This window comes from Drosophila albomicans, unplaced genomic scaffold (genome assembly GCF_009650485.2).
Source record: "Drosophila albomicans strain 15112-1751.03 unplaced genomic scaffold, ASM965048v2 utg000052l_pilon, whole genome shotgun sequence".
In the NCBI taxonomy this organism is placed as follows: Eukaryota; Metazoa; Arthropoda; class Insecta; order Diptera; family Drosophilidae; genus Drosophila; species Drosophila albomicans.
The window spans coordinates 48,700-75,256 of record NW_026263671.1 but is presented as its reverse complement, the minus strand read 5'-3'; the positions used below and the strand labels follow the sequence as shown (position 1 = coordinate 75,256).

The window sequence follows — 26,557 nt, the reverse complement described above, 5'->3', positions numbered from 1 at the left end:
TTGTGATATCTGCAAAGTCACAAAGCATTCAAATCAGCCATTGCGACCGCCTTTAAGCCATAATGAAGAAACTTGTAGAATTTTTCAAAAACTATATGTGGACTTTTTAGGGCCTTATCCGCGTAGTCGTTCTGGCCATATTGGCATTTTTGTTGTGGTAGATCATCTGTCTAAGTATCCATTTTTGCACCCCGTGAAAAAATTCACAGCGGAGGCTGTAGTGCGGTTCTTAGAAGAGAACATATTTCATTGTTTCGGTGTCCCAGAGGTTGTTGTATCTGATAATGGAGTTCAATTCAAGTCGGATAAATTCAATGAATTGCTCCAAAAATACGAGGTACACCATCGGTATACGGCTGTTTACGCGCCGCAAGCGAATGCTTCAGAGCGTGTCAATCGATCAGTGCTTGCTGCTATTAAGGCGTATATTAAGCCTGATCAGACAGATTGGGATGAGTCGCTGAGCTTTATTGCTTGTGCGCTTCGATCCGCGACACATTCGGCCGTGCGATCAAGTCCGTATAGAGTGACCTTTGGGCAACATATGGTTACCAATGCGAAAACTTATGCGCTTCTGAGAAGCTTGGATCAACTGGAAGACAGAACTACTCAATTTAGTAGAGACGACTCAATTGAACTTATTCGTGCGGCTGCAAGGACTGGTATACTACAACAGCAGATACGCAACGAAAAAGTTTATAATACACGTAGTCGAGAGGTCAACTTCACTGTAGGGCAGGAAGTGTATAGACGGAACTTCCAACAAAGCAATTTTGTGAAAGGTTTCAGTGCTAAATTAGCTCCAACGTTTGTAAAATCGCGAGTCAGACGCAAGTTAGGTTCCGCATATTATGAGTTGGAGGATTTACAAGGCAAGTTCATAGGCAAATTCCATGCGAAGGACATTAAGCAATAAGCGCTTGTCTTCGCATAATGACTATTAAGCTACCTCCAAGCGGGTATCCCACTTTGTCGTTACAACGACTAAGTGTGATTTTGCCAGGGGGATGTGTAATAGGCCGCTTGTCGTATCTGAAATTGACTAAGCCTAAAAGTATGCAACATTTTTTTTTCGTTCTTTTTCTGTACACATACATATTTATACCTATTATTTATTATATTATTTATTTATATGTTTATTGTCCTAGTTCATTTGTATTATTTAATCTGTTTAGTTGTATAAATTTATTTGTAGTCTGAGAAAAATGGTACTAAATGTCTTGTCATATTTTGTTCTGAGAAGCGGAGCTTTATTTCGCAATGGTTCTGAAAGCTCCAAAAGTAGCGCCATCTATTGGTGGACCACGATAATTACAAGCGTGAGTTACAAGATCAGCTCATCGTGTTAAGTCCACACCAAAAGAGACAACGATTACCTTTTTGAGTAGGATTAATTGTCAAATTTCCGAAAAAAAAAGGTTTTTGTTGTTGGTTTTTGGAAGAAAAATGGTTAGCAGGTTATGTGCAGAACCTAAGTAAAAAAAAAAAAATAGTGGAAAAGTGCATGTGCTTTAATAGAAAAAAAAGTACATCAGTGAAGTGGTTGGTGTAGTAAGATGCTTAAAACGTACTTGTGAGTATACAAGGATACTTCATTGTATAATTGTTATACTGAGTCGTTAATCTGGTCATCTTCTTTTTTTTTTTTACAAAAGTGCACCTTGCCGTCCACTTGTAGCTGTTTGTCCACTAGAGGAATTTGCCAACTGGCGTAAATAAACCAAGTGCCGTTTTCCAGATTAGGGTAAATATTTGTTATACGTATATTTAATTTTTTTTGTGTTGTTCTAAGTTTAGTTTTGTCTATTTATTTTTAGATTCGGCACCCAGTTTATCATTTATGTCAAACCCGGTATTAAGCTGAATATAATGACCCAGCCATAATTTATATAATAACCCAGTTATAAGTTATATAAAACTCCGTCATAAATTATAATAACTTAGTCATATTGTATATAAACACCCGTGTGTAAATTAGAAATCATTTAAAATGAAACTTCAACACACACAACTGCTTGACTAACGGCCAACAACAAAAGCTTCGTCGCAGCTGTGCTGGCCTCCTCAGCTGTCGGTACACCAAGACAGATGGTCTACCTAAACGACGGTAGCCAGAGATAGTTGCCGACTCGCACTGCTAAACGGAGAACTGCTTCCAAGCAGGTTGGCTTCGTCTGTTGTCGAGGAACAACTTACTGTTGGCAGCCTCGCCTCAATCGCTAGCTACGGATTGTGCTGCTCCTTATTGTGTCATCGCGGCCGAAGGCGAACAGCTGATTGTCAGCCTATGTTTTTGATTGTTTTTGTTGAATTATTGTTAGTTTAGATTGTTTAGTGAAAATGTGCATTTTTAAGTGAATGTTTATAAATGTTGTAAGTGTATTATGATGTGGCGAGAAAATTGAAACAACTTTTCTTGGGCGCTCATAGTACAAGTACCACGGTATTGTTGTATAAAATAACAACTGCAATCAGTTAAGAATGCATATAAGGCACCATATATAGGCAAAATATCTTTTAAAAATTGTATTTAGTTGTAAAATTTCTTGTTTATGTATTGCCTGCAAAGAATTGCACTAGCAGCTCATAGCAGCCAGCTTTTACGCTTGCGCAAAAGCTTTATTGTTATTGTTTATCCACAGCTTCACCACAGACAGTCACTAACACAAGGAAAGATCTTTCTGCGTGGGAGTCGCCGAATGTATGTAAGTCTGTTTCACTCTTACTAATTGGTTAGATACATATGAGTTAGAGCTTTTGGTGCATCTCACCATAGCGCTGCTACAGCTGCTACTGCAGTCCCAGCGGTCAATGACCTTGTAAGGCTGGCCATATACATGACTGCATTGAGTGACAGCCATCAGCTGATCCTCATCCAATTGCTTGCGCAGAGCTTTTATGTTTAAATAGATAAATAATGTTTGCCTATATGCATTGTGCTTTCCATCATTCTCAATGAAGTAATTTTATTTGCAAAATTCTTAAATTATTAGTAAATTTCAAAAAAACCAAAATAATTATTTATATTATACTTATGTTAGATCATATTTTATATTTATAGGTTAATTATTTTTTTTTGTCTTTATTTATTTATATATTTTTTTTTTTTCCTTTTTTTGCCGTATCTCTTCAATTTCTGCCTCATACACACTTACTATGTTAGTCCGTTAAATTATTTATTTATTTATTTTTCTTGTCATTTCATAATGTTGTTAATATTCAAAGTATTTTTGTTATCTGTTAATAAATTAAGTATGTCCGCTTAAGTGTTTACTTTTATTTGGAACCATGCCTAACCAAGCAGGAGTAGGTTAGCCGAACCACTTCTTTTAGGGATCCTGCCAACTTTTTAGTTTTTGGCAATGAATGCAGGATCATGGTAGGGTGGGCGTCTGCACACAATAACAGCTGTGTTGCATCAGAGAGTGGCTCCGTCTTCTTTGTTAACCTACCTTCCTCTCCTTCCCTTTCTCTTCTCTTTCACTATTGTTTCATGTAACTTCCCTTTTGCACTCCTTCTTTTCTGTCTTCCCTTATGTACGCGAATTTTAAATGTATTATTGTTATAAGTGGTGCGTCCTATTAGTTGGCCCTTTCCTTGAACCCCATGCTATCTGAGCAAAGCCCGGAGAAGCCAGCGCGTACGCCACACTAGTAAACCTTCCACCAGCACCAGACGAATACCTCCAGAGTGATTCGTTACACTGCCGGCTGGTGGGCATTTCGTTATCTGTATGCTGAATCAATTTGTGAGTTAAATGTTTCTAAATTTGTTTGCTGTCTGCTGGCCAACTGCTGGTCGTTGGATGGACGTTTGTGTGGCCTTTTTGGTTTGACCCTGTTGATTGATAACTTTGCGCTGGTCGCTTTGAAAGATGGGCAACCCTTATAACTGCTAATGTGCACGCCTTTACAATAAGGACATGTTGGTCTTTCGCTTCTAGGCATTGTGCAGGTAGTTGAATGGTGATTACCTGCACATTTCATGCAGACAAGGGGGCGTCTGCAGTAGTTTTTAGTGTGCCCAAATGCCTGGCATTTATGCCATTGGGCAGGGTCACTTGATTTAAATTGTCTTTCCACCGAAACCGTCTGGTAGCCCAGCTCCTTCAGATTGAGGATATCCTCATGGGTACCGTCTGCTTGCGGTTCAATCTCGATCTCAAACAGATTCAATGGTCTGGCCGTGAATCGATGCCTTATGCATCGTATATACCTGGCTTTATAGCCCACCTCAATGAGCCTGACTGCCAGCCAGTCATTTGGTGTGCTATGGTGCAATAGGCGGATAACAATACGAAAGCCTTTTTCGTTGCGTCTCTGATAAGTAAATAGCGTATCGTTGTCATTTAGAATTGTCATTATGGCTTTGTATGTATTTATATCCTCGTATAATATGCGGACACCATCGTCAGGCTTAGTTTTGTGTTTGTCTAGTAGTGGCATGATTGACGGCACCATAGGCAGTATTAGAGGGGGTATGTTTGTCGTTTCATCTGTTGCTGTTGTTGTTGTTATTGGGCGTATTTGCTTGGCAACATTTGCGTTTTGTTGTCGATGTTGAGATGCAAGTTTTGGTAGGTCAGTTACATGTTGCTGTTGATTTTGTGCTATTGTTTGTTTGGGTGAATTGTTCAATTTTGGTGGGCTATCTTGCTGCTGAAGGGGTGAGAATTGCAATTTTCTTTTTCGTTTTTTTCCATATGCAATTGTGTAGCAAAATGGCTTTGAAAAACTGGAGTTGGGAAGGCTAAGAGAGATTTGTCTATGTCAGGGGCATACATGTCGGTGCATTTTCTTTTTATTGGCGTTATATGTAAATTTGGGTTTCGTACAATTGTGTTTGACAGTTTTAGCTACTGTCTTGTTGCCATGAGCGTGTGAGTGTGTGTATGGAGGGGAATTTCCCTAGCGTTATGCACAACTACAGTTTCTGTTACTGTTTGTGCTGCCGTCGTTCTCTCCTTTTCATGTGTATGTGTATTTGCCTTAACAGTTGTTGTTAAGTCTGTCATACTTTCTACTGTTCTTTTAGAGAGGTTTTGTGTCTGTATTTGCGTGCATGTAGGGGAAATTTGTGAAGATCTGTATGCGTTAGTGATAGCTGTTAGCGCTGTTGCTCTTTTTTCTCTATCTTTCTTTTTTTTTCCAGCTATTTCATGAGTGTGAGTGTGTGTGTAGGTGTATAGTGAGGAAATGGTATTTCTTTGTATTGGCTCTGTAGGCGGATCAAGAGGCTCTGGCTCTGGGGTGCCGCTGCTCATGTGTGAGCCTCCGAAAGGTACATTGGACATGTTCGAGTTGGTTTGAGATAACAGGGAAACAATGGCGGCTTTGTCAGAATTTTTAGATATGGCACCTTACTGTTTTGGTTTCCATTATGGTTTCCATCGCTGGCGACATCCTTATTGGCTGGAGATTCGTTTCCTCCTTCTTCTGTTTAGCCATAAAATCGCTGAACTCCTTGAGAAAATCAAAGCTAATCCTGGAGTCCCATTCCTTGTCAGAGGTTGACATGATTAATTCACTCTATCGTTTTTTTTTTTTGCTTTAGAGTTTTTGGTTTTGCTTTAATTTTTCCAATTTAATTTGCTAAATTGGATTCAATTAGACTTTTTCTTTTTATTTCCACTTAAATACATAGTTTATTTTATGTTTTCTATTTTTCGTTTAATTATTTTCCACTTTGATTTGTTTATTTAAATTGCGTTGATTTTTATTTGCATTTGTTGTAGGCCGAAATTTTATTCAGTGCACAAATTTGTTATAATTCACTTGAAAAAAAAAATGAAAAAGACTTTTTTTTTTGTTAGGAGCGACGGACATCGGCTACTGAGATGTTTCTGACTGGCGTGACATTACCACTGAAAAAAAAGAAAAAAATCTGACATTACCATCTGAAAAAAAAATGCTCAGTTTCACTAATAAAAAAAGAAATATAAAAAAAGCAGTGCATTCAAAAGTGAAAAACTCCCTCAATACAATGAACCATGACTTAATGCCGTCGAACGCGAGTGTAGTGTCTTTATATGACTCCGATGGCACCACCTGTCCGCTGATCCACTCCCCTCCTGACATGGATGTGCCCGAGTACTTTTTAGATATACTCTCACCAAATCAAACCGTCCTACTCCGAGAAGCACAATCCTCCAGAAATCAGCGCCAAACACCGGAAAAATCTCCCACCCAAATCCAACTCAACGACAAGTGCCATCATTAAAGGCATACACATTCAAAACCAACAACAACCTGATGCAAATGCTCAATCAGTCCAGCAACAAAAAACTAACCAACATGGCGGCCCCAGTCGACACCTCCTTTGGCAACATTAAGCCAGATAAGAACAAAAACAACCATCAGGCAGCCACTTCCAAAACACAACTACAAAAACAGACGCCAAATCTCGCGCCATTATTAACACATACACCGAAGCGCAGCTTAATGCATACCATTGCAAACATGCAAGTGACGGAACCAGTGGCTCTCAAACTGCCAACTAAAGTCATCCCTATGATTGACAACTGGCTCTTAGACAGCAGAAGCAACGCCGACCCACTAACTGCCTCTGACCTCATGACACCATCCAAGCGCAAACGCGTCGATCTTGACTCCAGCGATGACCCAATTAGCCTGTTTGAGTTAATAACAACACCAGCATTTAAAAGTGACACAGCCAAACACTGACCGAAAGCCAGCAAAACATACAACAGTTCCAACAAAGAACCATTGACCACCCATACTATAACAAACGGAATTCTGATCGCAATGTTGGTGAAATACCTCCACTGTTCATACCAAAAGTTGACGCCATTCTTCCTCTCTTGGAAAAATTACAAAATACGCCAGGCATAGGCAGCTGTGTTATCATGTGCGCATCCAACGGAGTCCGCATCATAAGCAGCTGCTTAAGTACAAACAACACCATCCTCAACATGCTAAATGACGCAGGCATACATCTTTTCTCATACCAAATGAGAAAAGATCGGGGCCTGCGAGTCGTCATCAGGCATCTACACCACACCACGCCCACTGAATGGATCGCCGTAAAGCTCGCTGCCGTCGGCGACAAAGCCAGATTTATTAAAGCCATTAGAAACAAGTTCACAAATTAGCCATATAACTTGTTTGAAGTTGAAATCGAGCCCAAATCAGATGACTCCCACCTCAAGATCCTTCAGCTTCAAGAAATGGGTCTCCGGCAGTGGCCCAGTTGTCGTGGCCCTGGATGCTTCGTGGCCTCGTCGAGGAGTCTGCTTGGCCATCGTCTTGGGAGAGAGCAGTTGTTTGGGCAGCGGATGGAGCATCTGTCTGCTGGAGTACGCAGCCGTCGCCGAGTCTGAAAAATAGAATCTCGCAATGAGGCGACAGCAGGTATACTTACAATGCTGGCAATGGCGGCCCATCCTAAGATTAGGAGGTTTGCTGCCGCCGCTGCTGGGCTTTGTGTATTTCGCTGGCGTCTCTGCTTGCATCTGGACTTTTTCTCGGCTGTGTGCGCTGGTTGCGATGCCTGAACAGGCGGATCTTCATCGTCCAGGAGTTGCTCCAAGCGTCTGCTCACCAGCTCTACGCCATAGTCAAGCGTCTCGTTTGCAGTTGCCGGCACCAAAAGAGGACGTGTCACCACGTAATGGGTAAGTGGATATTGCAGCTGTGAATTTGCATGCCGCAATGGTGGCGAATCTTCAATACAGATGATTGGTATTAGTTGCTGTTCAGGCTGTAGCTCATCAATTGTTTGCATTGTGCATTCAAGATGCGCCATATGCTCGTCCATGGTGATGTCAGGTACTATAATATTTTTAATTTCAGGTGGCTGCCTTCTGATGTTATCCAGCGCATCGCATTAGGCGAGGAGGCCATCTCTAAATCGTTTACGGAGAGTATTTTTGGTCGATTCGCAGAATCGTTCTGGCAGCTTGCTGCGCAGATTTGGCTGCTCCTCAACTGTGATGTCTGGCAGTACCAGTTTTTGAATTTGCACTGGCTGGCCACGTATGCTGTCCATAATACTGTCTCTGGTGAGTAGTCCTTGTGTAAATTTTGGTCTCAATTGATTGATTTTAATTTCATTAAATCTCGCAGCTGTCGTGTGGGTCCGGTTGTCGCCGCCGCCGTGCGAAATCGCGTTCTCGTTCCTCGTTCGCTTTAGCTTCATTATACTCCTCTTGTATGCGAATAAGTGTTGGTAATAAAGGCCGAAGCTGTCTTTTCAAAAATTTGCTGGTCGTTTGTCTGGTGTAGTTCAGTGCGCAGATGCTCGCCTTGCATCTTCTGCAAATGTGTTGGATTTGTTGTACTTGCATTAAGGGCTGCGCTCAACGGCCTTATGAATTTGTCTAGCTGCTCCGTATATCTGGGCCTTTGCAGGCGTTGCACGACAAGTGGTTCTCTAACCAGCTTTGTCGCTTCTGGGTTTGGATGTGCAGCCAGAGAATTTGCAAATCGTTCGCTGGCCACGTGGAACGCGCCATCACAGCTGGTAAGTATTTCTGATGCATTCATTTCTGAGTGTCCAAGAAACGTTTAGTAATTTTCTAATGATTTAATTTTGCAGCCGCTGCAAGCGATTGATTTGGAAATTTAAGGTGAGCGCGCCCCACGTGTGTGGCCAGCGTTAATTTGCGGTCAAGTGTGACTCCCAGGTACGTGTGTTTAGATTTCATTTTAATTTCATGTCAGTTTATAGTAATCATTCTTGTCCTTTCTCGTTCATTCAGATCACGAAGCGTGTATATGACATGCGCTGTCTTTGTCGCATTGATCTTGAAGCACCATTTCTTAGACCATTTTACGAAGTGGTGCAAGTACTGTTGGGTCTCGCTTATCGCATTGGCCGGATGATCAGCAGAGCACATGATGACTATGTCATCCGCATATGTTGACAACAGCATCGACCTTTCATTCGGCTGAAGATGGCGACGATTTTGCGTGAGTAGTGGCAGCGGCATGTCAGAGGAGTAAATTGTATTCAAAATTGGGCCCAAGACGCTGCCCTGTGGGATACCAGCTGATATGCAGCCGACTCTGGATGTTACTCCATCATTGCATTTGACTGCAAAAGTGCGATCAGACAGGTAACTTTCAATGATTTTATATAAATTTAGTGGCAATTTAGTGGAATTTTAAAAATTTTACTCAACAGACCCTCATGCCATACTCTATCGAACGCTTCCGATATGTCAATGTAGATGGCCGAGCAGTATTGTCGTTCTTCGTAGGCCCTTAATATATGCTGAGTAACTCTGGCCAACTGGTGCTCCGTGCCGTGCTCGCGACGAAAGCCAAATTGGTGGCTGGGCACAGCAGTTGCAAAATCCTTGTGCTCAAACAGGCGCTTGAGCAGGAGTTTCTCGAGGAGTTTTGCAAGGCCAGATATCAGGCTGATTGGTCTGTAAGATGCCACATCTTCTGGAGATTTACCTGGTTTGAGACACATAGTGATCTCGGCGTATTTCCAACATTTAGGGAAATAACCTATACGCAAAATGGAATTATATATGAGTATCAAATATAATAGAGCCTTCTGCAGCAGTAATTTTATTAATTTGTTCTCGATTTTGTCGTATCCAGGTGCTTTTGGCTGGCTGCAGTGCATCAATTTCCATCTTTATTTCCGTCAATGTTACTGGCTTGAAGTTTAGTTCATGGCTTTGTTGCAACTGCTGGTGTCGCTTACACCAATCCTCTTTGATGGCTGCGCGGTCTTCCTCCGTATTTGAGAGAGCTGAAGTAAATCTGTCTTCCAGCTGGGAGACAAATACTTTAGCTTTCTCATCTGTAGTTTTTGTCCACATGATTTTGTCAGTAACATTGCCGGCCGTGTCAATAGAGATTTTTGAGTACTTTAAGGGGTGATTTGTTTGCGGCTGCTTTTTTATCTTGTTTGTCAGTTTCCACAATTTTGGAATTGTATATGGATCCTGAGTGTTTATACCCTCAAATAGTTTGTTAATGTTATTGTTTTTCCTCTTTTTCAGCGCTTTTTTTTAGACGATTTTGTGCAGCTCGATAGCATTGTCTGGCCTCCGGCGTGTGCGTCAAGAGTAAGTAGCGTTTGCATCGTTTTTTGTCGTTCAATAGTTCTCTAGTTTCGTCATCTAATACTAGGTTATGCTGCTGTCTCTGACGGTTTTGCTGTTTTGCTCGCGACGTCGCGGCAGCTGCAGCTATTTGTATATTGGTGAGTAATATGTTTACAGCATCGTCGATGTCCGTGGCCACGTTAATCTGTGTTGTCAGGTGAATGGAGTTTTCAAAAGACAACTGAAAGCATCTGATATCAGCGCCTCTGGCCAGTAGCCTAGAATTTACTCTGTGACAGCGCAAATTTGCATTTACACTATCACAGAGTTCAATCATAAGCGGCAAATGGTCAGAGCTCAGTTTAGTGCTGGACGAGATGTTTTATGACGTTGCCATCAATGCCACTGGTGATGGCAAAGTCAATGGCCGACGGACGCTTCCTGCGATCATGCGGATAGTGAGTGGCACCACCGGTGGCCAGGACATTGTACCTGCGGCTTACATGGATAGCCTCGTACAATGCCCTACCCCTCTGGCACGCACGTGGATTTCCCCACCATGAATGCTTAGCATTCCAGTCACCGCATAAAAGGAAGCTGGCCGCTGTATCGCCAGGTAAATTTTCAAAATGTTTAAAGAGTTTCGTGAAATGTTCTTTACTCCATTTAAAACGCCGGTGGGCAATATGCTGCTGCTATTATAATTGATTCTTTTTTGTTTGCAGCTTTCAATAGAATGGGTGCGCATTTGGATCGAATCTTCATTTATTGGCTGCAGTGCCGAATGACTGATGCCAGAACGTACCATGAGGGCAGCACTTCCTTTGCGGTGTGTGTTCGGATTGACGGCAAAGTATGTTACAAATCCCGGCAATTCGAACACACTGTCGTTGATTGGCGCTCGTATTTCTGTAAGTAGCATTATATCTATTGAGTTTCGTCTGATATAAATTTCTAATTCGTTTATTTTATTCTTCACACCACAGGCATTCCAAAAGGCGATCTTGAGGGTGTCATGGCTATCTGGATCTGGCAGCACTCCTGAAATTGAGCCTGGGCCAGAGTCCAGATTTGGATAAGCTGCAGCATCATCTATGCGATTAGGCATTATAAATTTGTTCATTGGCTGATGCGCACTCGACGTCCATAATAAAGTCATGGTTTGAATTAATTTTTTGTAAATTGTTTTTAATTAATTATTTTCCTTGCATGTGCAGGAACGCATTAAACACATTAAATAGCGAGTCAATTCGATCGTTTAGCTTTTTAAACATTGACATATTTTTTGCCATGATTTGCTGGTGATTTTGTCTGCTGCTGTAGTTGCTGTTCCTGCTGCTGTTGTTGCTGCTGCTGTAGTTGCTGTTTCTGCAGCTGTTTACGCTGATTTTGCTGCTGTTGTTGCTGCTTTTGCTGTTGTTGCCGTTGCTGCTGCTGTTTCTGCTGCTGCCTGTGCTGTTGCTGTTTCTACTGCCTGTGCTGCTGCTGCACTTGGTTACGCCTTAGCCGCTGCTGGCTTGAGTGGGCTCGCTGCTTCACAACATCGTCATCCACTTCATCAGGCACCCGTGCACCTGGCGCAGCCGCTGCTGCCATCCGCTGTTGCTGCTGGTCGTTATCCAGATGATACTGTGCTGTTGCAGACTTTTGTGTTGATTGTGTTGACAAATGTCTGTCGTTTCGTACAACAGCGCTGTACGAAAGGACTCCGTCATATTTTGCTGGGCATTTTGTTGTCGGTAAGCAGTATCGATTTGCGTTTTAAAAATTTTCAGGTTTGTTTGCTGTGTGCTGGTCAGTTGCTGTTTGTTTGATGGGTGTTTTTGTGGCCTTGTTTGTTTAAATTTGTTTGTTAGTAGTTTTGCGCGTGCCGCTTTGTACGTTGGACAACCCTTGTAGCTGCTAATGTGCACGCCTTTGCAATTTGCACATGTTGGATTATCGCTTCTCGGCTTTGTACAGGTAGTTGACGGGTGGCTACCTGCACATTTCATGCAGACAAAGGGGCGTCTGCAGTAATTTTTCGTATGACCAAATGCCTGGCATCTATGGCATTGCGCTGGGTCAATTGGTTTGGATTGGCGTTCGACCGAAACCGTCTGGTAGCCCAGCTCCTTCAGTTTGAGTATATCCTCGAGTGTATCGTTTGGTTTTGGTTCGATTTCAATTTCAAATATATTCAGTGGCCTGCCCGTGAAGCGATGCCTTATGCATCTTATATATCTCGCTTTATAGCCCACCTCAATGAGCCTGGTTGCCAGCCAGTCATTGGATGTGCTGTGATGGATTTGGCGGATAATGATGCGAAAACCTTTTTCGTTTCTTCGCTGGTGTGTGAATAGCTGTGTTTCATTTTTCATTTAAAATTTGCAGTACAGCATTGTAGGACTTGATGTCTTTGCATAGTAAGCGGACACCATCGCCGGGCATGGTACATTACATTTACCCACAGATGGGTTTTTCGTCAGACTTTCAAGTATTGGCATGATCTGCGGCACTATCGGCAGAATTAGCGGTGGAATGTTTGTCGCTTTATCATTTGCTGCTATTTTAGCTAATTGGGGTTTGGTTTGTTTAGCAACATTTGTATTTTGTTGCCAACGTTGCGGTAGGTCAGAATCATGTAGTTGCTGCTGTTGCTGTCGATCTTGCTTAGCAACATTTTCATTTTGTTGCCGTAGGTCAGTTTTCTGTTTCTGTTGCTGTTGCTCTTGAGTATCCAAATTTGGTGGGCTATTTTGTTTGCGAGGGGATGTGAATTGCAGTTTTCTTTTCCTTTTCTCTAAATGCAAATTAGCAGCAAAGTTGCTTTTGAAGACGGGGGTAGGAAAAGCTAAACAAAGATTTATTTAATTCAGGGTCAGAGGCATCCATATCAGAGGATTTTCTTTTTATTGGCGTCAAAGGTGAGTCTGCATTTTGTTTAGTTAATGGCAGCTCGTTGGGTAGCAAAGGTGGGACCTTGCTTAACCAAGAATTTATTATGTCAGCTTTGATTTGGTTCTTCTCAGTGGGTGTCGCGAGTATCGTAAGCCCTGTTGTTTGCATTAACATTAACATTTGTAGTTTCTGTTAAAGTCTTAGCACTAGCATTGTTGCTGTTAGTTGTTGTATCTGTTAGTTTTTGCTGGCTGTAAATCGTTTGGATTTGCTTGTCATGATGGTTGACAGTTGTTATACCCGCTACCCATAGGGTAGAAGGGTATTATAACTTTGTGCCGGCAGGAAATGTATGTAACAGGAGGCATCTCCGACCCTATAAAGTATATATATTCTTGATCAGCGTCAACAGCCGAGACGATATAGCATGTCCGTCTGTCCGTCTGTGTGTCTGTCCGTCTGTCCGTATGAACACCTAGATGTCAGAGACTATAAGAAATAGAGCTATAATTTTTTTTCGACAGCATTTGTTATGTTTGCACGCAGATCAAGTTTGTTTCAAAATTTTGCCACGCCCACTTCCGCCCCCGCAAATCAAAAATCGAATAACAAGCGTAATTTGAAAGCTAGAGTTGCGAATTTTGGTACAGATAATAATTACTATATTAGTTATGATTCCTGAAATCAGATAAAAATTGTCGAAGTTATTAAAGAAATACTTTTGTATGGGCAAAAACGCCTACTTACTACTGCTCTTAGTTGCTTTGGCCGACAATCTGGTACATTGTGCGGTCTATGGTATATTTTGAATGGTGTGGTGTATCGATATACCAAACATACCATTTGATATATTTTTAGTATTTCGGTATATGTTGAAAATAACACCAATATTTTGCCCTTATTAAAAATGGGTAGCGGGTATCTCACAGTCGAGCACACTCGACTGTAACTTTCTTACTTGTTCTGGTTGTTGCTGTTGTTCTCGTTTTTGCTAAGCTTTCTCTTTCTTTTCCCCTTTGAGCGGGAGAAATTTGCGCGCATTCTGCTGTCAGTTTGTTAGTTGTTTTCTTTTGGCCGTAAGAGTGAGAGATTGGAGGGGAAAATTTTCTCCATGTTATGAATAATTGCAGTTGTAGTTACTGTAGTTATTCCCTCCTTGTCTGCTGTGTATGTGTAATGGCTTTTCTGTTATGTTTGCGTGTGTACGTGTATGTGTGAGCGAAGGGGAAATTTTCGTGTCGTCATGCACAGTTGCAGTTTCTGACATTGATTGTGCCTTCAATTTCTCCTCTTGCTTGTCTTGGATAAATGGATCTGGGGTGCCGCTGCTCATGCTTGAGCCCCCGTATAGCAAGCATTATGGACATGTCGGAGGTCGATGGGGATAATAGTGATACAAAGTATTCACCACTTTGAGCCTTTGTGAGATTAGTATTTCCGCCTGAGGTCACCCTTGAGATGTTCTCATTTATAATGGCTGAGCTGTCTGTTCCTCCTTTGTCCGTTTGTCCATGAATTGGTTAAACTCCTTGATGAAATCATGGTCTGCTTTGGAGTTCCAATCCTTGTCGATAGCCGCCATGATTTTTCTCTTGAGAATTTTCCCACTTACACTTTATTAGTATTGGTTTTTATTTGGCAATTTTTATTTGTTTAATTGTGTTCATACGCTCGCTTAGTGACTTTTATTTTCACAAATCAATTTGTTTAATTTTTTATCACTTTGTTAATTTTTTCACTTGGTGAATTTTTATTTAATTTCTCAATTTATATATTGGTTTCACATTCATTGGTTTTTTTTTATTTCTCTCTCTTTTCTCAGTTTAATTTAATTTAATTTGTTTAAATTTAATCGCTGTATAAAGTGTAGAATTCCATATAAATGAGAAGACTTTTTTTCGATTCAAATGATGTTCGGCGCGTCGGCGCACGACTCGCCTCCAGCAACGGAAACCGGCTACTCTGACAGCACTCTTGCAATTGAGCCTGGGCCAGAGTCCAGATTTGGATAAAATGCAGCGTCATCTATGCCATTAAACATTATAGAACTGCTCATTTGCTAATGCGCAACGTCCATATTAAGGTCGTTTATTTGCGAGTCACCATTGTAAACATGGTTTGAATTTGTTTTGCTTATACTGTTTCTTATCTTGTCCTTTCGTTGCATGTGGAGAAATGCGTTAAACACGTTGAACAGTGAGTCAATTCTGTCGTTCATTTTCTTGAACATTGTAGCTGCTGTTCCTGCTGCTGTAGCTGCTGTTCCTGCTGCTGTTGACGCTGTTTCTGCTGCTGTTGTTGCTGCTATTGCTGTTGTTGCCGTTGCTGCTGCTGGTGCTGCTGCCGGTGCTGTTGCTGTGCTTGCTTCCGACTTTGCCGCTGCTGACTTAAGTGGACTCCCTGTTTTCGCAACATCGTCATCATCCTCATCGGACACCAGTGCGCCTGACGCAGCCGATGCTGCCATCCGCTGTTGCTGCTGGTCGCTGCGCAGCTTCTGCTGGAATTTTGCCAGGTGCATTTGTGCTGGATTTCGATGCATTGTTGTGCTACCCAAACGATCATGTGCTGACTGCTTACATGGTCATGATTTGAGTTGGTGTTTGCGTTAACAGGAGGGAGGATTTGGCGATCATTTCGTACAACAGCGCTGTACGAAAGGATTCGGTCATTATTTGCTGCCGGCTGGTGGGCATTTTGTTATCTGTATGCTGAATCAATTTGTGAGTTAAATGTTTCTAAATTTGTTTGCTGTCTGCTGGTCGTTGGCTGTTGCTGTTGATTTTGTGCTATTATTTGTTTGGGTGAATTGTTGAATTTTGGTGGGCAATCTTGCTGCTGAAGGGGTGAGAATTACAATTTTCTTTTTCGTTTTTCCATATGCAATTGTGTAGCAAAATGGCCTTGAAAAACTGGAGTTGGGAAGGCTAAGAGAGATTTGTCTATGTCAGGGCATACATGTCGGTGCATTTTCTTTTTATTGGCGTTATATGTAAATTTGGGTTTCGTACAATTGTGTTTGACAGTTTTAGCTACTGTCTTGTTGCCATGAGCGTGTGAGTGTGTGTATGGAGGGGAATTTCCTAGCGTTATGCACAACTACAGTTTCTGTTGCTGTTTGTGCTGCCGTCGTTCTCTCCTTTTCATGTGTATGTGTATTTGCCTTAACAGTTGTTGTTAAGTCTGTCATACTTTCTACTGTTCTTTTAGAGAGGTTTTGTGTCTGTATTTGCGTGCATGTAGGGGAAATTTGTGAAGATCTGTATGCGTTAGTGATAGCTGTTAGCGCTGTTGCTCTTTTTTCTATACCTTTGTGTGTGTGAGTGTGTGTGTAGGTGTATAGTGGGGAAATGGTTTTTTTTTGTATTGGCTCTGTAGGCGGATCAAGAGGCTCTGGCTCTGGGGTGCGCTGCTGTGTGAGCCTCCGTAAGGTACATTGGACATGTTCGAGTTGGTTTGAGATAACAGGGAAACAATGTACTCACCACTTGGCGCCTTTGTCAGAATTTTTAGATACGGCACCTTACTGTTTTGGTTTCCATTATGGTTTCTATCGCTGGCCACATCCTTATTGGCTGGAGATTCGTCAGAGGATGACATGATTAATTCACTTGATCGTTTTTTTTTTTGCTTTAGAGTTTTTGCTTTTGTTTTAATTTTTCCAATTTAATTTGCTAAATTGGATTCACTTAGACTTTTTCTTTTTATTTCCTCTTAAATACATAGTTTATTTTATGTTTTCTATTTTTCGTTTAATTATTTTTCCACTTTGATTTGTTTATTTAAATTGCGTTGATTTTTATTTGCATTTGTTGTAGGCCGAAATTTTATTTCAGTGCCCAGATTTGTTATAATTCACTGAAAAAAAAAAAAAAAATGAAAAAGACTTTTTTTTTTAGGAGCGACGGACATCGGCTACTGAGTTGCTTCTGACTGGCGTGACATTACCACTGAAAAAAAAGAAAAAATTCTGACTGGCGGGACATTACCATCTGAAAAAAAAAGAAATGCTCAGTTTCACTAATAAAAAAAGAAATATAAAAAAAAGCAGTGCCTTCAAAAGTGAAAAACTCCCTCAATACAATGAACCATGACTTAATGCCGTCCAACGCGAGTGTAGTGTCTTTATATGACTCCGATGGCACCACCTGCCCGCTGATCCACTCCCCTCCTGACATGGATGTGCCCAGCTCTGACGACGAGTACTTTTTTAGATATACTCTCACCAAATCAAACCGTCCTACTCCGAGAAGCACAATCCTCCAGAAACCAGCGCCAAACACCGGAAAATCTCCCACCCAAATCCAACTCAACGACAAGTGCCATCATTAAAGGCATACACATTCAACACCAACAACAACCTGATGCAAATGCTCAATCAGTCCAGCAACAAAACATAACCAACATTGCCACTGTTGCCAACTCCTCCATTAGCAACAGCAACCTAGCAACATACAAAGACAACCAACAGACAGCCAACACAGAAAAGCAGCAACAAAAACTAAACAAACATGGCGCCCCAGTCAGTACCTCCGTTGGCAACATTAAGCCAGATAAGAACAAAAACAACCATCAGGCAGCCACTTCCAAAACACAACTACGAAAACAGACGCCAAATCTCGCGCCATTATTAACACATACACCGAAGCGCAGCTTAATGCATACCATTGCAAACATGCAAGTGACGGAACCAGTGGCTCTCAAACTGCCAACTAAAGTCATCCCTATGATTGACAACTGGCTCTTAGACAGCAGAAGCAACGCCGACCCACTAACTGCCTCTGACCTCATGACACCATCCAAGCGCAAAACGCGTCGATCTTGACTCCAGCGATGACCCAATTAGCCTGTTTGAGTTAATAACAACACCAGCATTTAAAAGTGACACAGCCAAACACTGACCGAAAGCCAGCAAAAACATACAACAGTTCCAACAAAGAACCATTGACCACCCATACTATAACAAACGGAATTCTGATCGCAATGTTGGTGAAATACCTCCACTGTTCATACCAAAAGTTGACGCCATTCTTCCTCTCTTGGAAAAATTACAAAATACGCCAGGCATAGGCTGCTATGTTATCAAGTGCGCATCCAATGGAGTCCGCATCATAAGCAGCTGCTTAAGTACAAACAACACCATCCTCAACATGCTAAATGACGCAGGCATACATCTTTTCTCATACCAAATGATGAAAGATAGGGGCCTGCGAGTCGTCATCAGGCATCTACACCACACCACGCCCACTGAATGGATCGCCGTAAAGCTCGCTGCCGTCGGCGACAAAGCCAGATTTATTAAAGCCATTAGAAACAAGTTCACAAATCAGCCATATAACTTGTTTGAAGTTGAAATCGAGCCCAAATCAGATGACTCCCACCTCAAGATCCTTCAGCTTCAAGAAATGGGTCTCCGGCAGTGGCCCAGTTGTCGTGGCCCTGGATGCTTCGTGGCCTCGTGAGTTGCGAGGAGTCTGCTTGGCCATCGTCTTGGGAGAGAGCAGTTGTTTGGGCAGCGGATGGAGCATCTGTCTGCTGGAGTACGCAGCCGTCGCCGAGTCTGAAAAATAGAATCTCGCAATGAGGCGACAGCAGGTATACTTACAATGCTGGCAATGGCGGCCCATCCTAAGATTAGGAGGTTTGCTGCCGCCGCTGCTGGGCTTTGTGTATTTCGCTGGCGTCTCTGCTTGCATCTGGACTTTTTCTCGGCTGTGTGCACTGGTTGCGATGCCTGAGCAGGCGGATCTTCATCGTCCAGGAGTTGCTCCAAGCGTCTGCTCACCAGCTCCAGACCATAGTCAAGCGTCTCGTTTGCAGTTGCCGGCACCAAAAGAGAGACGTGTCACCACGTGATGGGTAAGTGGATATTGCAGCTGTGAATTTGCATGCCGCAATGGTGGCGAATCTTCAATACAGATGATTGATATTAGTTGCTGTTCAGTCTGTAGCTCATCAATTGTTTGCATTGTGCATTCAAGATGCGCCATATGCTCGTCCATGGTGATGTCAGGTACTATAATAATTTTAATTTCAGATGGCTGCCCTCTGATGATATCCAGCGCATCGCATTAGGCGAGGAGGCCATCTCTAAATCGTTTACGGAGAGTATTTTTGGTCGATTCGCAGAATCGTTCTGGCAGCTTGCTGCGCAGATTTGGCTGCTCCTCAACTGTGATGTCTGGCAGTACCAGTTTTTGAATTTGCACTGGCTGGCCACGTATGCTGTCCATAATACTGTTTCTGGTGAGTAGTCCTTGTGTAAATTTTGGTCTCAATTGATTGATTTTAATTTCATTAAATCTCGCAGCTGTCGTGTGTGTCCGGTTGTCGCCGCCGCTGTGCGAAATCGCGTTCTCGTTCCTCGTTCGCTTTAGCTTCATTATACTCCTTGTGGGAACCGGCGGCGAAGAGCGAGGGCGATGGCGGTAGCAGCGACGTCAGCGCCGACGTCAACGACTGATTCATTTACTCTCCTAACTATGTTCTAGTTAGTTTAACACGTACGGCCGATGGACCAGCATCGCCGGTCCGAGAATAAAGTGAAAAAGTGTGAAACAAAAGAAATAAATAATACATATATTCATTGGGAACGGGAGTGACTTCTGGGTTAATACATTGGCGACGAGGTAAAACTAAAAAAAAACAAAAGCAATAGCCAATATTTAAATTAAATACATATGTATGTATGCAAGACGTAATTTCGTGATATTCCGGTACTTGGTACAAATGAATGTGTCGTTTTATTTTTCTTTCTTTTTCTTTCTTCTTGTGTTCTACTTGTTCTTCTGCTCTTATTGTGCCCTACCACTGCCAGCATACGGTAAATTCTCACTTTAAGAGTGGTAAGCTAAACGATGATGTATAAAAAAAAAAAATTATAGTGAGCGGAAGACCAACATCTAATGAAGAGAGAGTGCAAAGAAAGTGTTGATCACAATTCAAAATAACATAAGCTTAATTGAGAGAGTGACTGAGTAACAGTTGGTTGAAAGTCAAGATCTGTTTGTATAAAGGCAGTTAGCCTTGTAATAAGCTGACATAGTCAGAGGCAGTTTGCCGCGAAAAATGAATAAATGAAATTTTGGTTGTCGTTTCATTTGCTGAATTTGCAGAAAAAGGGAAATGAGTGAAAATATAATCAAACCTTTCCTGTGTGAAACCATTGAAAACTCACTGTTACGAAACGAGTGGGAAAAATGGTTTCGCGCATTTCAAATATATATCGATGCTGAAGAAATTGAAACACCTACCAGGAAACGAAATAAATTGCTTCACTTGGGAGGCGTGCAATTGCAAACGGTTGCTTTCTCCTTACCAGATGCTCTGGTAGGCCCGGATAATAACAAAGAAGTCGACGTATTCTTGGTGCTGGTGAAAAAGCTAAATGATTATTTCTCACCGAAACAAAATTCAACCTTCGAACGGCATATGTTTAGGAACATTTCACCTTTTGAAGGTGAGAGTTTTTGCAAAATTTTCGATTCGGCTACGTCAGCAAATGCAGAAATGCAATTTCGGCTCCACTAAAGCCAAAATTGAATAGATCTGTTTAAAAGATAAAATCATGGACTCCTGGACTTCGCTGGAACTGAAGAAAAAGCTACTGGAGAAAAAGCATACCTTGACTGAAGTGATCGAAGCTTGTAGAGTAGAGGAAGAAATTATTAAGCAATCACAATCGATGATTTCTAAGGCGAAAAAAGAAACAATAAATAAAATATCATTCCGGAAACCAAGCAAGGGTACAGAATGCGGTAGATGTGGTCGAATGGGTCACTCTGACGATAACTTGACCTGCCCGGCGCGACAAGTTAAATGCAACAAATTCTTGCGGTTTGGTCATTTCGCTCGCAAGTGCAGAACGAATCTCAAACGCCAGTCCACACAGCCAAACAACGATGGCATAAAGCGATCACGGATAGATGTGTGGCAAGTGCAAGATGAATGCGCTCCTTCCGGAACGAAAACGACCAAGGAAGAATGTTTCCGGATTTGCAGCGATGATGATGAAAGTGATGAACTCATAGAGTGTTCAATAGGAGGGCAGATTGTTCCCCTTATCATCGACTCAGGCTCGCGTTTTAATCTGATTAGCCAAGCTGACTGGTTATCAATGGAAGCAAACAAAGTCGTAGTCTTCAACATCAGATCCAACTCGGAGAGGCAATTTCGGGGTTATGCTTCAAACCAATTGCTTAATGTAATTTGTGTATTCGAGGCTCCCATATCAACAGGCTCAGATAAAGAGATCATTGCTTCATTTTACGTGATTGAAAATGGAAAACAATCGTTACTGGGCCGAGAAACAGCAATCAAATTGAACGTCTTAGCATTGGGACTACAGGTCAGCCGAACTGAATGCATTACCCCATTTCCTAAGTGGGAAGGCCATCCAGGCGAATCCGCAATGAAGCGTCGGCTACGCTCCAAGGTTTGGTGGCCTGGCATAGATCGTGCGGCTGAAAAGTTTGTGAAATCCTGCGGAGATTGCCTTCTAGTCTCGCAAGCAAACAATCCAGCACCGATGAGTAGAACACCGTTTCCAACGGGTCCTTGGATATGCGTGGCTTCCGATTTGTTGGGTCCCTTGCCAAATGGTGAATTCGTACTCGTTTTCATTGAGTATTACTCGCGATACATGGAGTTTAAATTTCTTGCGTTCGATAACATCAACGACCATTATCGAGGTAATGAAAGAAATTTTCTGCAGACTTGGTTTTCCCAAATACTTACGGACGGACAATGGACGGCAGTACATCAGTAGTGAGTTTAAAGAATATTGCAAGGTTAGTGGCATAGAGCAGACTAGAACTCCGCCTTACTGGCCTCAGGCAAATGGTGAGGTTGAAAATATAAACAGATCGCTAGTGAAGCGATTAAAGATCGCATATCAACACAAAAATAACTATAAAGAGGAGATACAAAAATTTGTGTTGATGTACAATGTAACCCCACATAGTAGCACAGGTACTGCTCCTACGCAGTTAATGTTTAACAGGCTGATCCGTGATAAGATGCCGGGGATTCAGGATTTGGGCGCGAAAGTATTAGACTCAGCAGAACGAGACCAAGACTGCGTTGCAAAACAGAAGGGGAAAGAATCAGCTGATAAAAAGAGAGGGGCGAAGGAAATTGATATAGGAGTAGGTGACAAGGTCCTAATAAAAAATGTTGTGTTCCCACATAAGCTAACACCAAACTTCGACCCTACCGAACACGACGTTTTAGAGCGAAAAGGAAACATAGCTATAGTGTCAAGAGATGGTAGACCTTTAACCAGGAATATTAGCCATTTAAAGAAGATACCAATAAGGAGCTCCTCGGACAGTAGCTCCGACCCTGATTCTCTTCCACAGGTACATGTGACTCCACCAGAAGAGTTGACAAACACAGAACAAACGGAACACCAGCCAGCACAGACAGCCGGGATGGAACTACCAAGCTTGGACCAAGGACTGATATTAAAGCTGATAAAAAAAGGAAAGATGTGGGGACCGGCGGCGAAGAGCGAGGGCGATGGCGGTAGCAGCGACGTCAGCGCCGACGTCAACGACTGATTCATTTACTCTCCTAATTATGTTCTAGTTAGTTTAACACGTACGGCCGATGGACCAGCATCGCCGGTCCGAGAATAAAGTGAAAAAGTGTGAAACAAAAGAAATAAATATTACATATATTCATTGTGAACGGGAGTGACCTCTGGGTTAATACACTCCTCCTGCATGCGAATAAGTGTTGGTAATAAAGGCCGAAGCTGTCTTTTCAAAATTTGCTGGTCGTTTGTCTGGTGTAGTTCATGCTCGCCTTGCATCTGCTGCAAGTGTGTTGGATTTGTTGTACTTGCATTTAGGGCTGCGCTCAACGGCCTTATGAATTTGTCTAGCTGCTCCGTATATCTGGGCCTTTGCAGGCGTTGCACGACAAGTGGTTCTCTAACCAGCTTTGTCGCTTCTGGGTTTGGATGTGCAGCCAGAGAATTTGCAAATCGTTCGCTGGCCACGTGGAACGCGCCATCACAGCTGGTAAGTATTTCTGATGCATTCATTTCTGAGTGTCCAAGAAACGTTTAGTGATTTGCTAATGATTTTATTTTTGCAGCCGCTGCAAGCGATTTGATGTGCAAATTTGAGGTGAGCGCGCCCCAGATGGACAGAGCATACTTCCATATTGGCATAATGAGTTGCTTAACAAGCAACGCCCAAGAAGCCAGCCCAATTTAATAGCTCTTGCTCTAGTTTTAACGCATAATCTTGTCACGTGTGTGGCCAGCATTAATTTGCGGTCAAGTGTGACTCCCAGGTACGTGTGTTTAGATTTCATTTTAATTTCATGTCAGTTTATAGTAATCATTCTTGTCCTTTCTCGTTTCAGATCACGAAGCGTGTATATGACATGCGCTGTCTTTGTCGCATTGATCTTGAAGCACCATTTCTTAGACCATTTTACGAAGTGGTGCAAAGTACTGTTGGTCTCGCTTATCGCATTGGCCGGATGATCAGCAGAGCACATGATGACTGTGTCATCCGCATATGTTGACAACAGCATCGACCTTTCATTCGGCTGAAGATGGCGACGATTTTGCGTGAGTAGTGCCCAAGACGCTGCCCTGTGGGAGACCCAGCTGATATGCAGCCGACTCTGGATGTTACTCCATCATTGCATTTGACTGCAAAAGTGCGATCAGACAGGTAACTTTCAATGATTTTATATAAATTTAGTGGCAAAATTTTACTCAACAGACCCTCATGCCATACTCTATCGAACGCTTCCGATATGTCAATGTAGATGGCCGAGCAGTATTGTCGTTCTTCGTAGGCTCTTAATATATGCTGAGTAATTCTGGCCAGCTGGTGCTCCGTGCCGTGCTCGCGACGAAAAGCCAATTGGTGGCTGAGCACAGCAGTTGCAAAATCCTTGTGCTCAAACAGGCGCTTGAGCCGGAGTTTCTCGAGGAGTTTTGCAAGGCCAGATATCAGGCTGATTGGTCTGTAAGATGCCACATCTTCTGGAGATTTACCTGGTTTGAGACACATAGTGATCTCGGCGTATTTCTAACATTTAGGGAAGTAACCTATACGCAAAATGGAATTATATATGAGTATCAAATATAATAGAGCCTTCTGCGGCAGTAATTTTATTAATTTGTTCTCGATTTTGTCGTATCCAGGTGCTTTGGCTGGCTGCAGTCCATCAATTTCCATCTTTATTTCCGTCAATGTTACTGGCTTGAAATTTAGTTCATGGCCTTGTTGCAACTGCTGGTGTCGCTTACACCAATCCTCTTTGATGGCTGCGCGGTCTTCCTCCGTATTTGAGAGAGCTGAAGTAAATCTGTCTTCCAGCTGGGAGACAAATACTTCAGCTTTCTCATCTGTAGTTTTTGTCCACGTGATTTTGTCAGTAACATTGCCGGCCGAGTCAATAGAGATTTTTGAGCACTTTAAGGGGTGATTTGTTTGCGGCTGCTTTTTTATCTTGTTTGTCAGTTTCCACAATTTTGGAATTGTATATGGATCCTGAGTGTTTATACCCTCAAATAGTTTGTTAATGTTATTGTTTTTCCTCTTTTTCAGCGCTTTTTTTTAGACGATTTTGTGCAGCTCGATAGCATTGTCTGGCCTCCGGCGTGTGCGTCAAGAGTAAGTAGCGTTTGCATCGTTTTTTGTCGTTCAATAGTTCTCTAGTTTCGTCATCTAATACTAGGTTATGCTGCTGTCTCTGGCGGTTTTGCTGTTTTGCTCGCGACGACGCGGCAGCTGCAGCTATTTGTATATTGGTGAGTAAGAGACAACTGAAAGCATCTGATATCAGCGCCTCTGGCCAGTAGCCTAGAATTTACTCTGTGACAGCGCAAATTTGCATTTACACTATCACAGAGTTCAATCATAAGCGGCAAATGGTCAGAGCTCAGTTCAGTGCTGGACGAGATGTTTCTGACGTTGCCATCAAAGCCACTGGTGATGGCAAAGTCAATGGCCGACGGACGCTTCCTGCGATCATGCGGATCATTGTACCTGCGGCTTGCATGGATAGCCTCGTACAATTCCCTACCCCACCATGAATGCTTAGCATTCCAGTCACCGCATAAGAGGAAGCTGGCCGCTGTATCGCCAGGTAAATTTTCAAAATGTTTAAAGAGTTTCGTGAAATGTTCTTTACTCCATTTAAACGCCGGTGGGCAGCTTTCAATAGAATGGGTGCGCATTGGATCGAATCTTCATTTATTGGCTGCAGTGCCGAATGACTGATGCCAGAACGTACCAAGAGGGCAGCACCTCTTTTGCGGTGTGTGTTCGGATTGACGGCAAAGTATGTTACAAATCCCGGCAATTCGAACACACTGTCGTTGATTGGCGCTCGTATTTCTGTAAGTAGCATTATATCTATTGAGTTTCGTCTGATGTAAATTTCTAATTCGTTTATTTTATTATTAACACCACAGGCATTCCAAAAGGCGATCTTGAGGGTGTCATGGCTATCTGGATCTGGCAGCACTCCTGAAATTGAGCCTAAGCCAGAGTCCAGATTTGGATAAGCTGCAGCATCATCTATGCGATTAGGCATTATAAATTTGTTCATTGGCTGATGCGCACTCGACGTCCATAATAAAGTCATGGTTTGAATTAACTTTTTGTAAATTATTTTTAATTAATTATTTTCCTTGCATGTGCAGGAACGCATTAAACACATTAAATAGCGAGTCAATTCGATCGTTTAGCTTTTTAAACATTGACATATTTTTTTGCCATGATCTGCTGGTGATTTTGCTGCTGCTGTTGTTGCTGCTGCTGTAGTTGCTGTTTCTGCTGTTCCTGCTGCTGTTGACGCTGTTCCTGCTGCTGTTGTTGCTGCTGCTGTTTCTGCAGCTGTTGACGCTGATTTTGCTGCTGTTGTTGCTGCTTTTGCTGTTGTTGCCGTTGCTGCTGCTGTTTCTGCTGCTGCCTGTGCTGTTGCTGTTTCTACTGCCTGTGCTGCTGCTGCACTTGGTTACGCCTTAGCCGCTGCTGGCTTGAGTGGGCTCGCTGCTTTACAACATCGTCATCAACTTCATCAGGCACCCGTGCACCTGGCGCAGCCGCTGCTGCCATCCGCTGTTGCTGCTGCTCGTTATCCAGATGATACTGTGCTATTGCAGACTTTTGTGTTGATTGTGTTGACAAATGTCTGTCGTTTCGTACAACAGCGCTGTACGAAAGGACTCCGTCATATTTTGCTGGGCATTTTGTTGTCGGTAAGCAGTATCGATTTGCGTTTTAAAAATTTCCAGGTTTGTTTGCTGTGTGCTGGTTTTTTTTTTTTTATTCGTAGTGTAGATTAGAAAAGGTTTACAGAGTGGAGTTAAAGAAAATTATACCTAGAGAAAAGGAAGAAAAACAGAGCTAGCGGAGCCTGGCTCTTGTGGGACGGCCGCAAAGCAATGCTTCACAAGGGCGTCGGCGCCACTTACTCCCTCGTTCTTTGTCTTGCCTTCTCGGCCCTCCTTTGCTCGTTCATGACTGCTGCCACAAATTGGCTGATCAGTGTCCAGTTAGTGGACGATACCAGCATCAGCGGAACCAACGTCGACACAGTTAATCTTTCACCAATTGCATCTGCCAGCTCTTGTCTTAGGGTTGCGTATCTACCGCACTGAAAAATTACGTGCTCGG

At 42.5% G+C, this 26,557-nt stretch overlaps 1 protein-coding gene and 1 long non-coding RNA gene across 3 annotated transcripts; both read left to right on the top strand.

Annotated features, from left to right (window-relative positions):
- Positions 1–7,045: 7,045 nt before the first annotated feature.
- LOC127566351 (uncharacterized) lies at positions 7,046–8,194 on the top strand. Its single transcript, XM_052008381.1, has 3 exons — positions 7,046–7,634; positions 7,813–8,021; positions 8,086–8,194. Exons 1-3 carry the CDS (start codon positions 7,357–7,359, stop codon positions 8,190–8,192), a joined length of 594 nt encoding a protein of 197 aa, XP_051864341.1. The 5' UTR covers positions 7,046–7,356; the 3' UTR covers positions 8,193–8,194.
- Positions 8,195–8,280: 86 nt separating this feature from the next.
- Positions 8,281–23,718, top strand: LOC127566352 (uncharacterized). 2 transcript variants are annotated; one of them, XR_007955660.1, is made up of 4 exons: positions 8,281–8,482; positions 8,558–8,645; positions 8,721–9,077; positions 23,648–23,718. It is a non-coding gene; the product is annotated as an uncharacterized LOC127566352 (long non-coding RNA). The 2 variants fall into 2 exon arrangements; XR_007955659.1 differs by lacking the exon at positions 23,648–23,718 and adding an exon at positions 9,146–9,611.
- Positions 23,719–26,557: the final 2,839 nt, after the last annotated feature.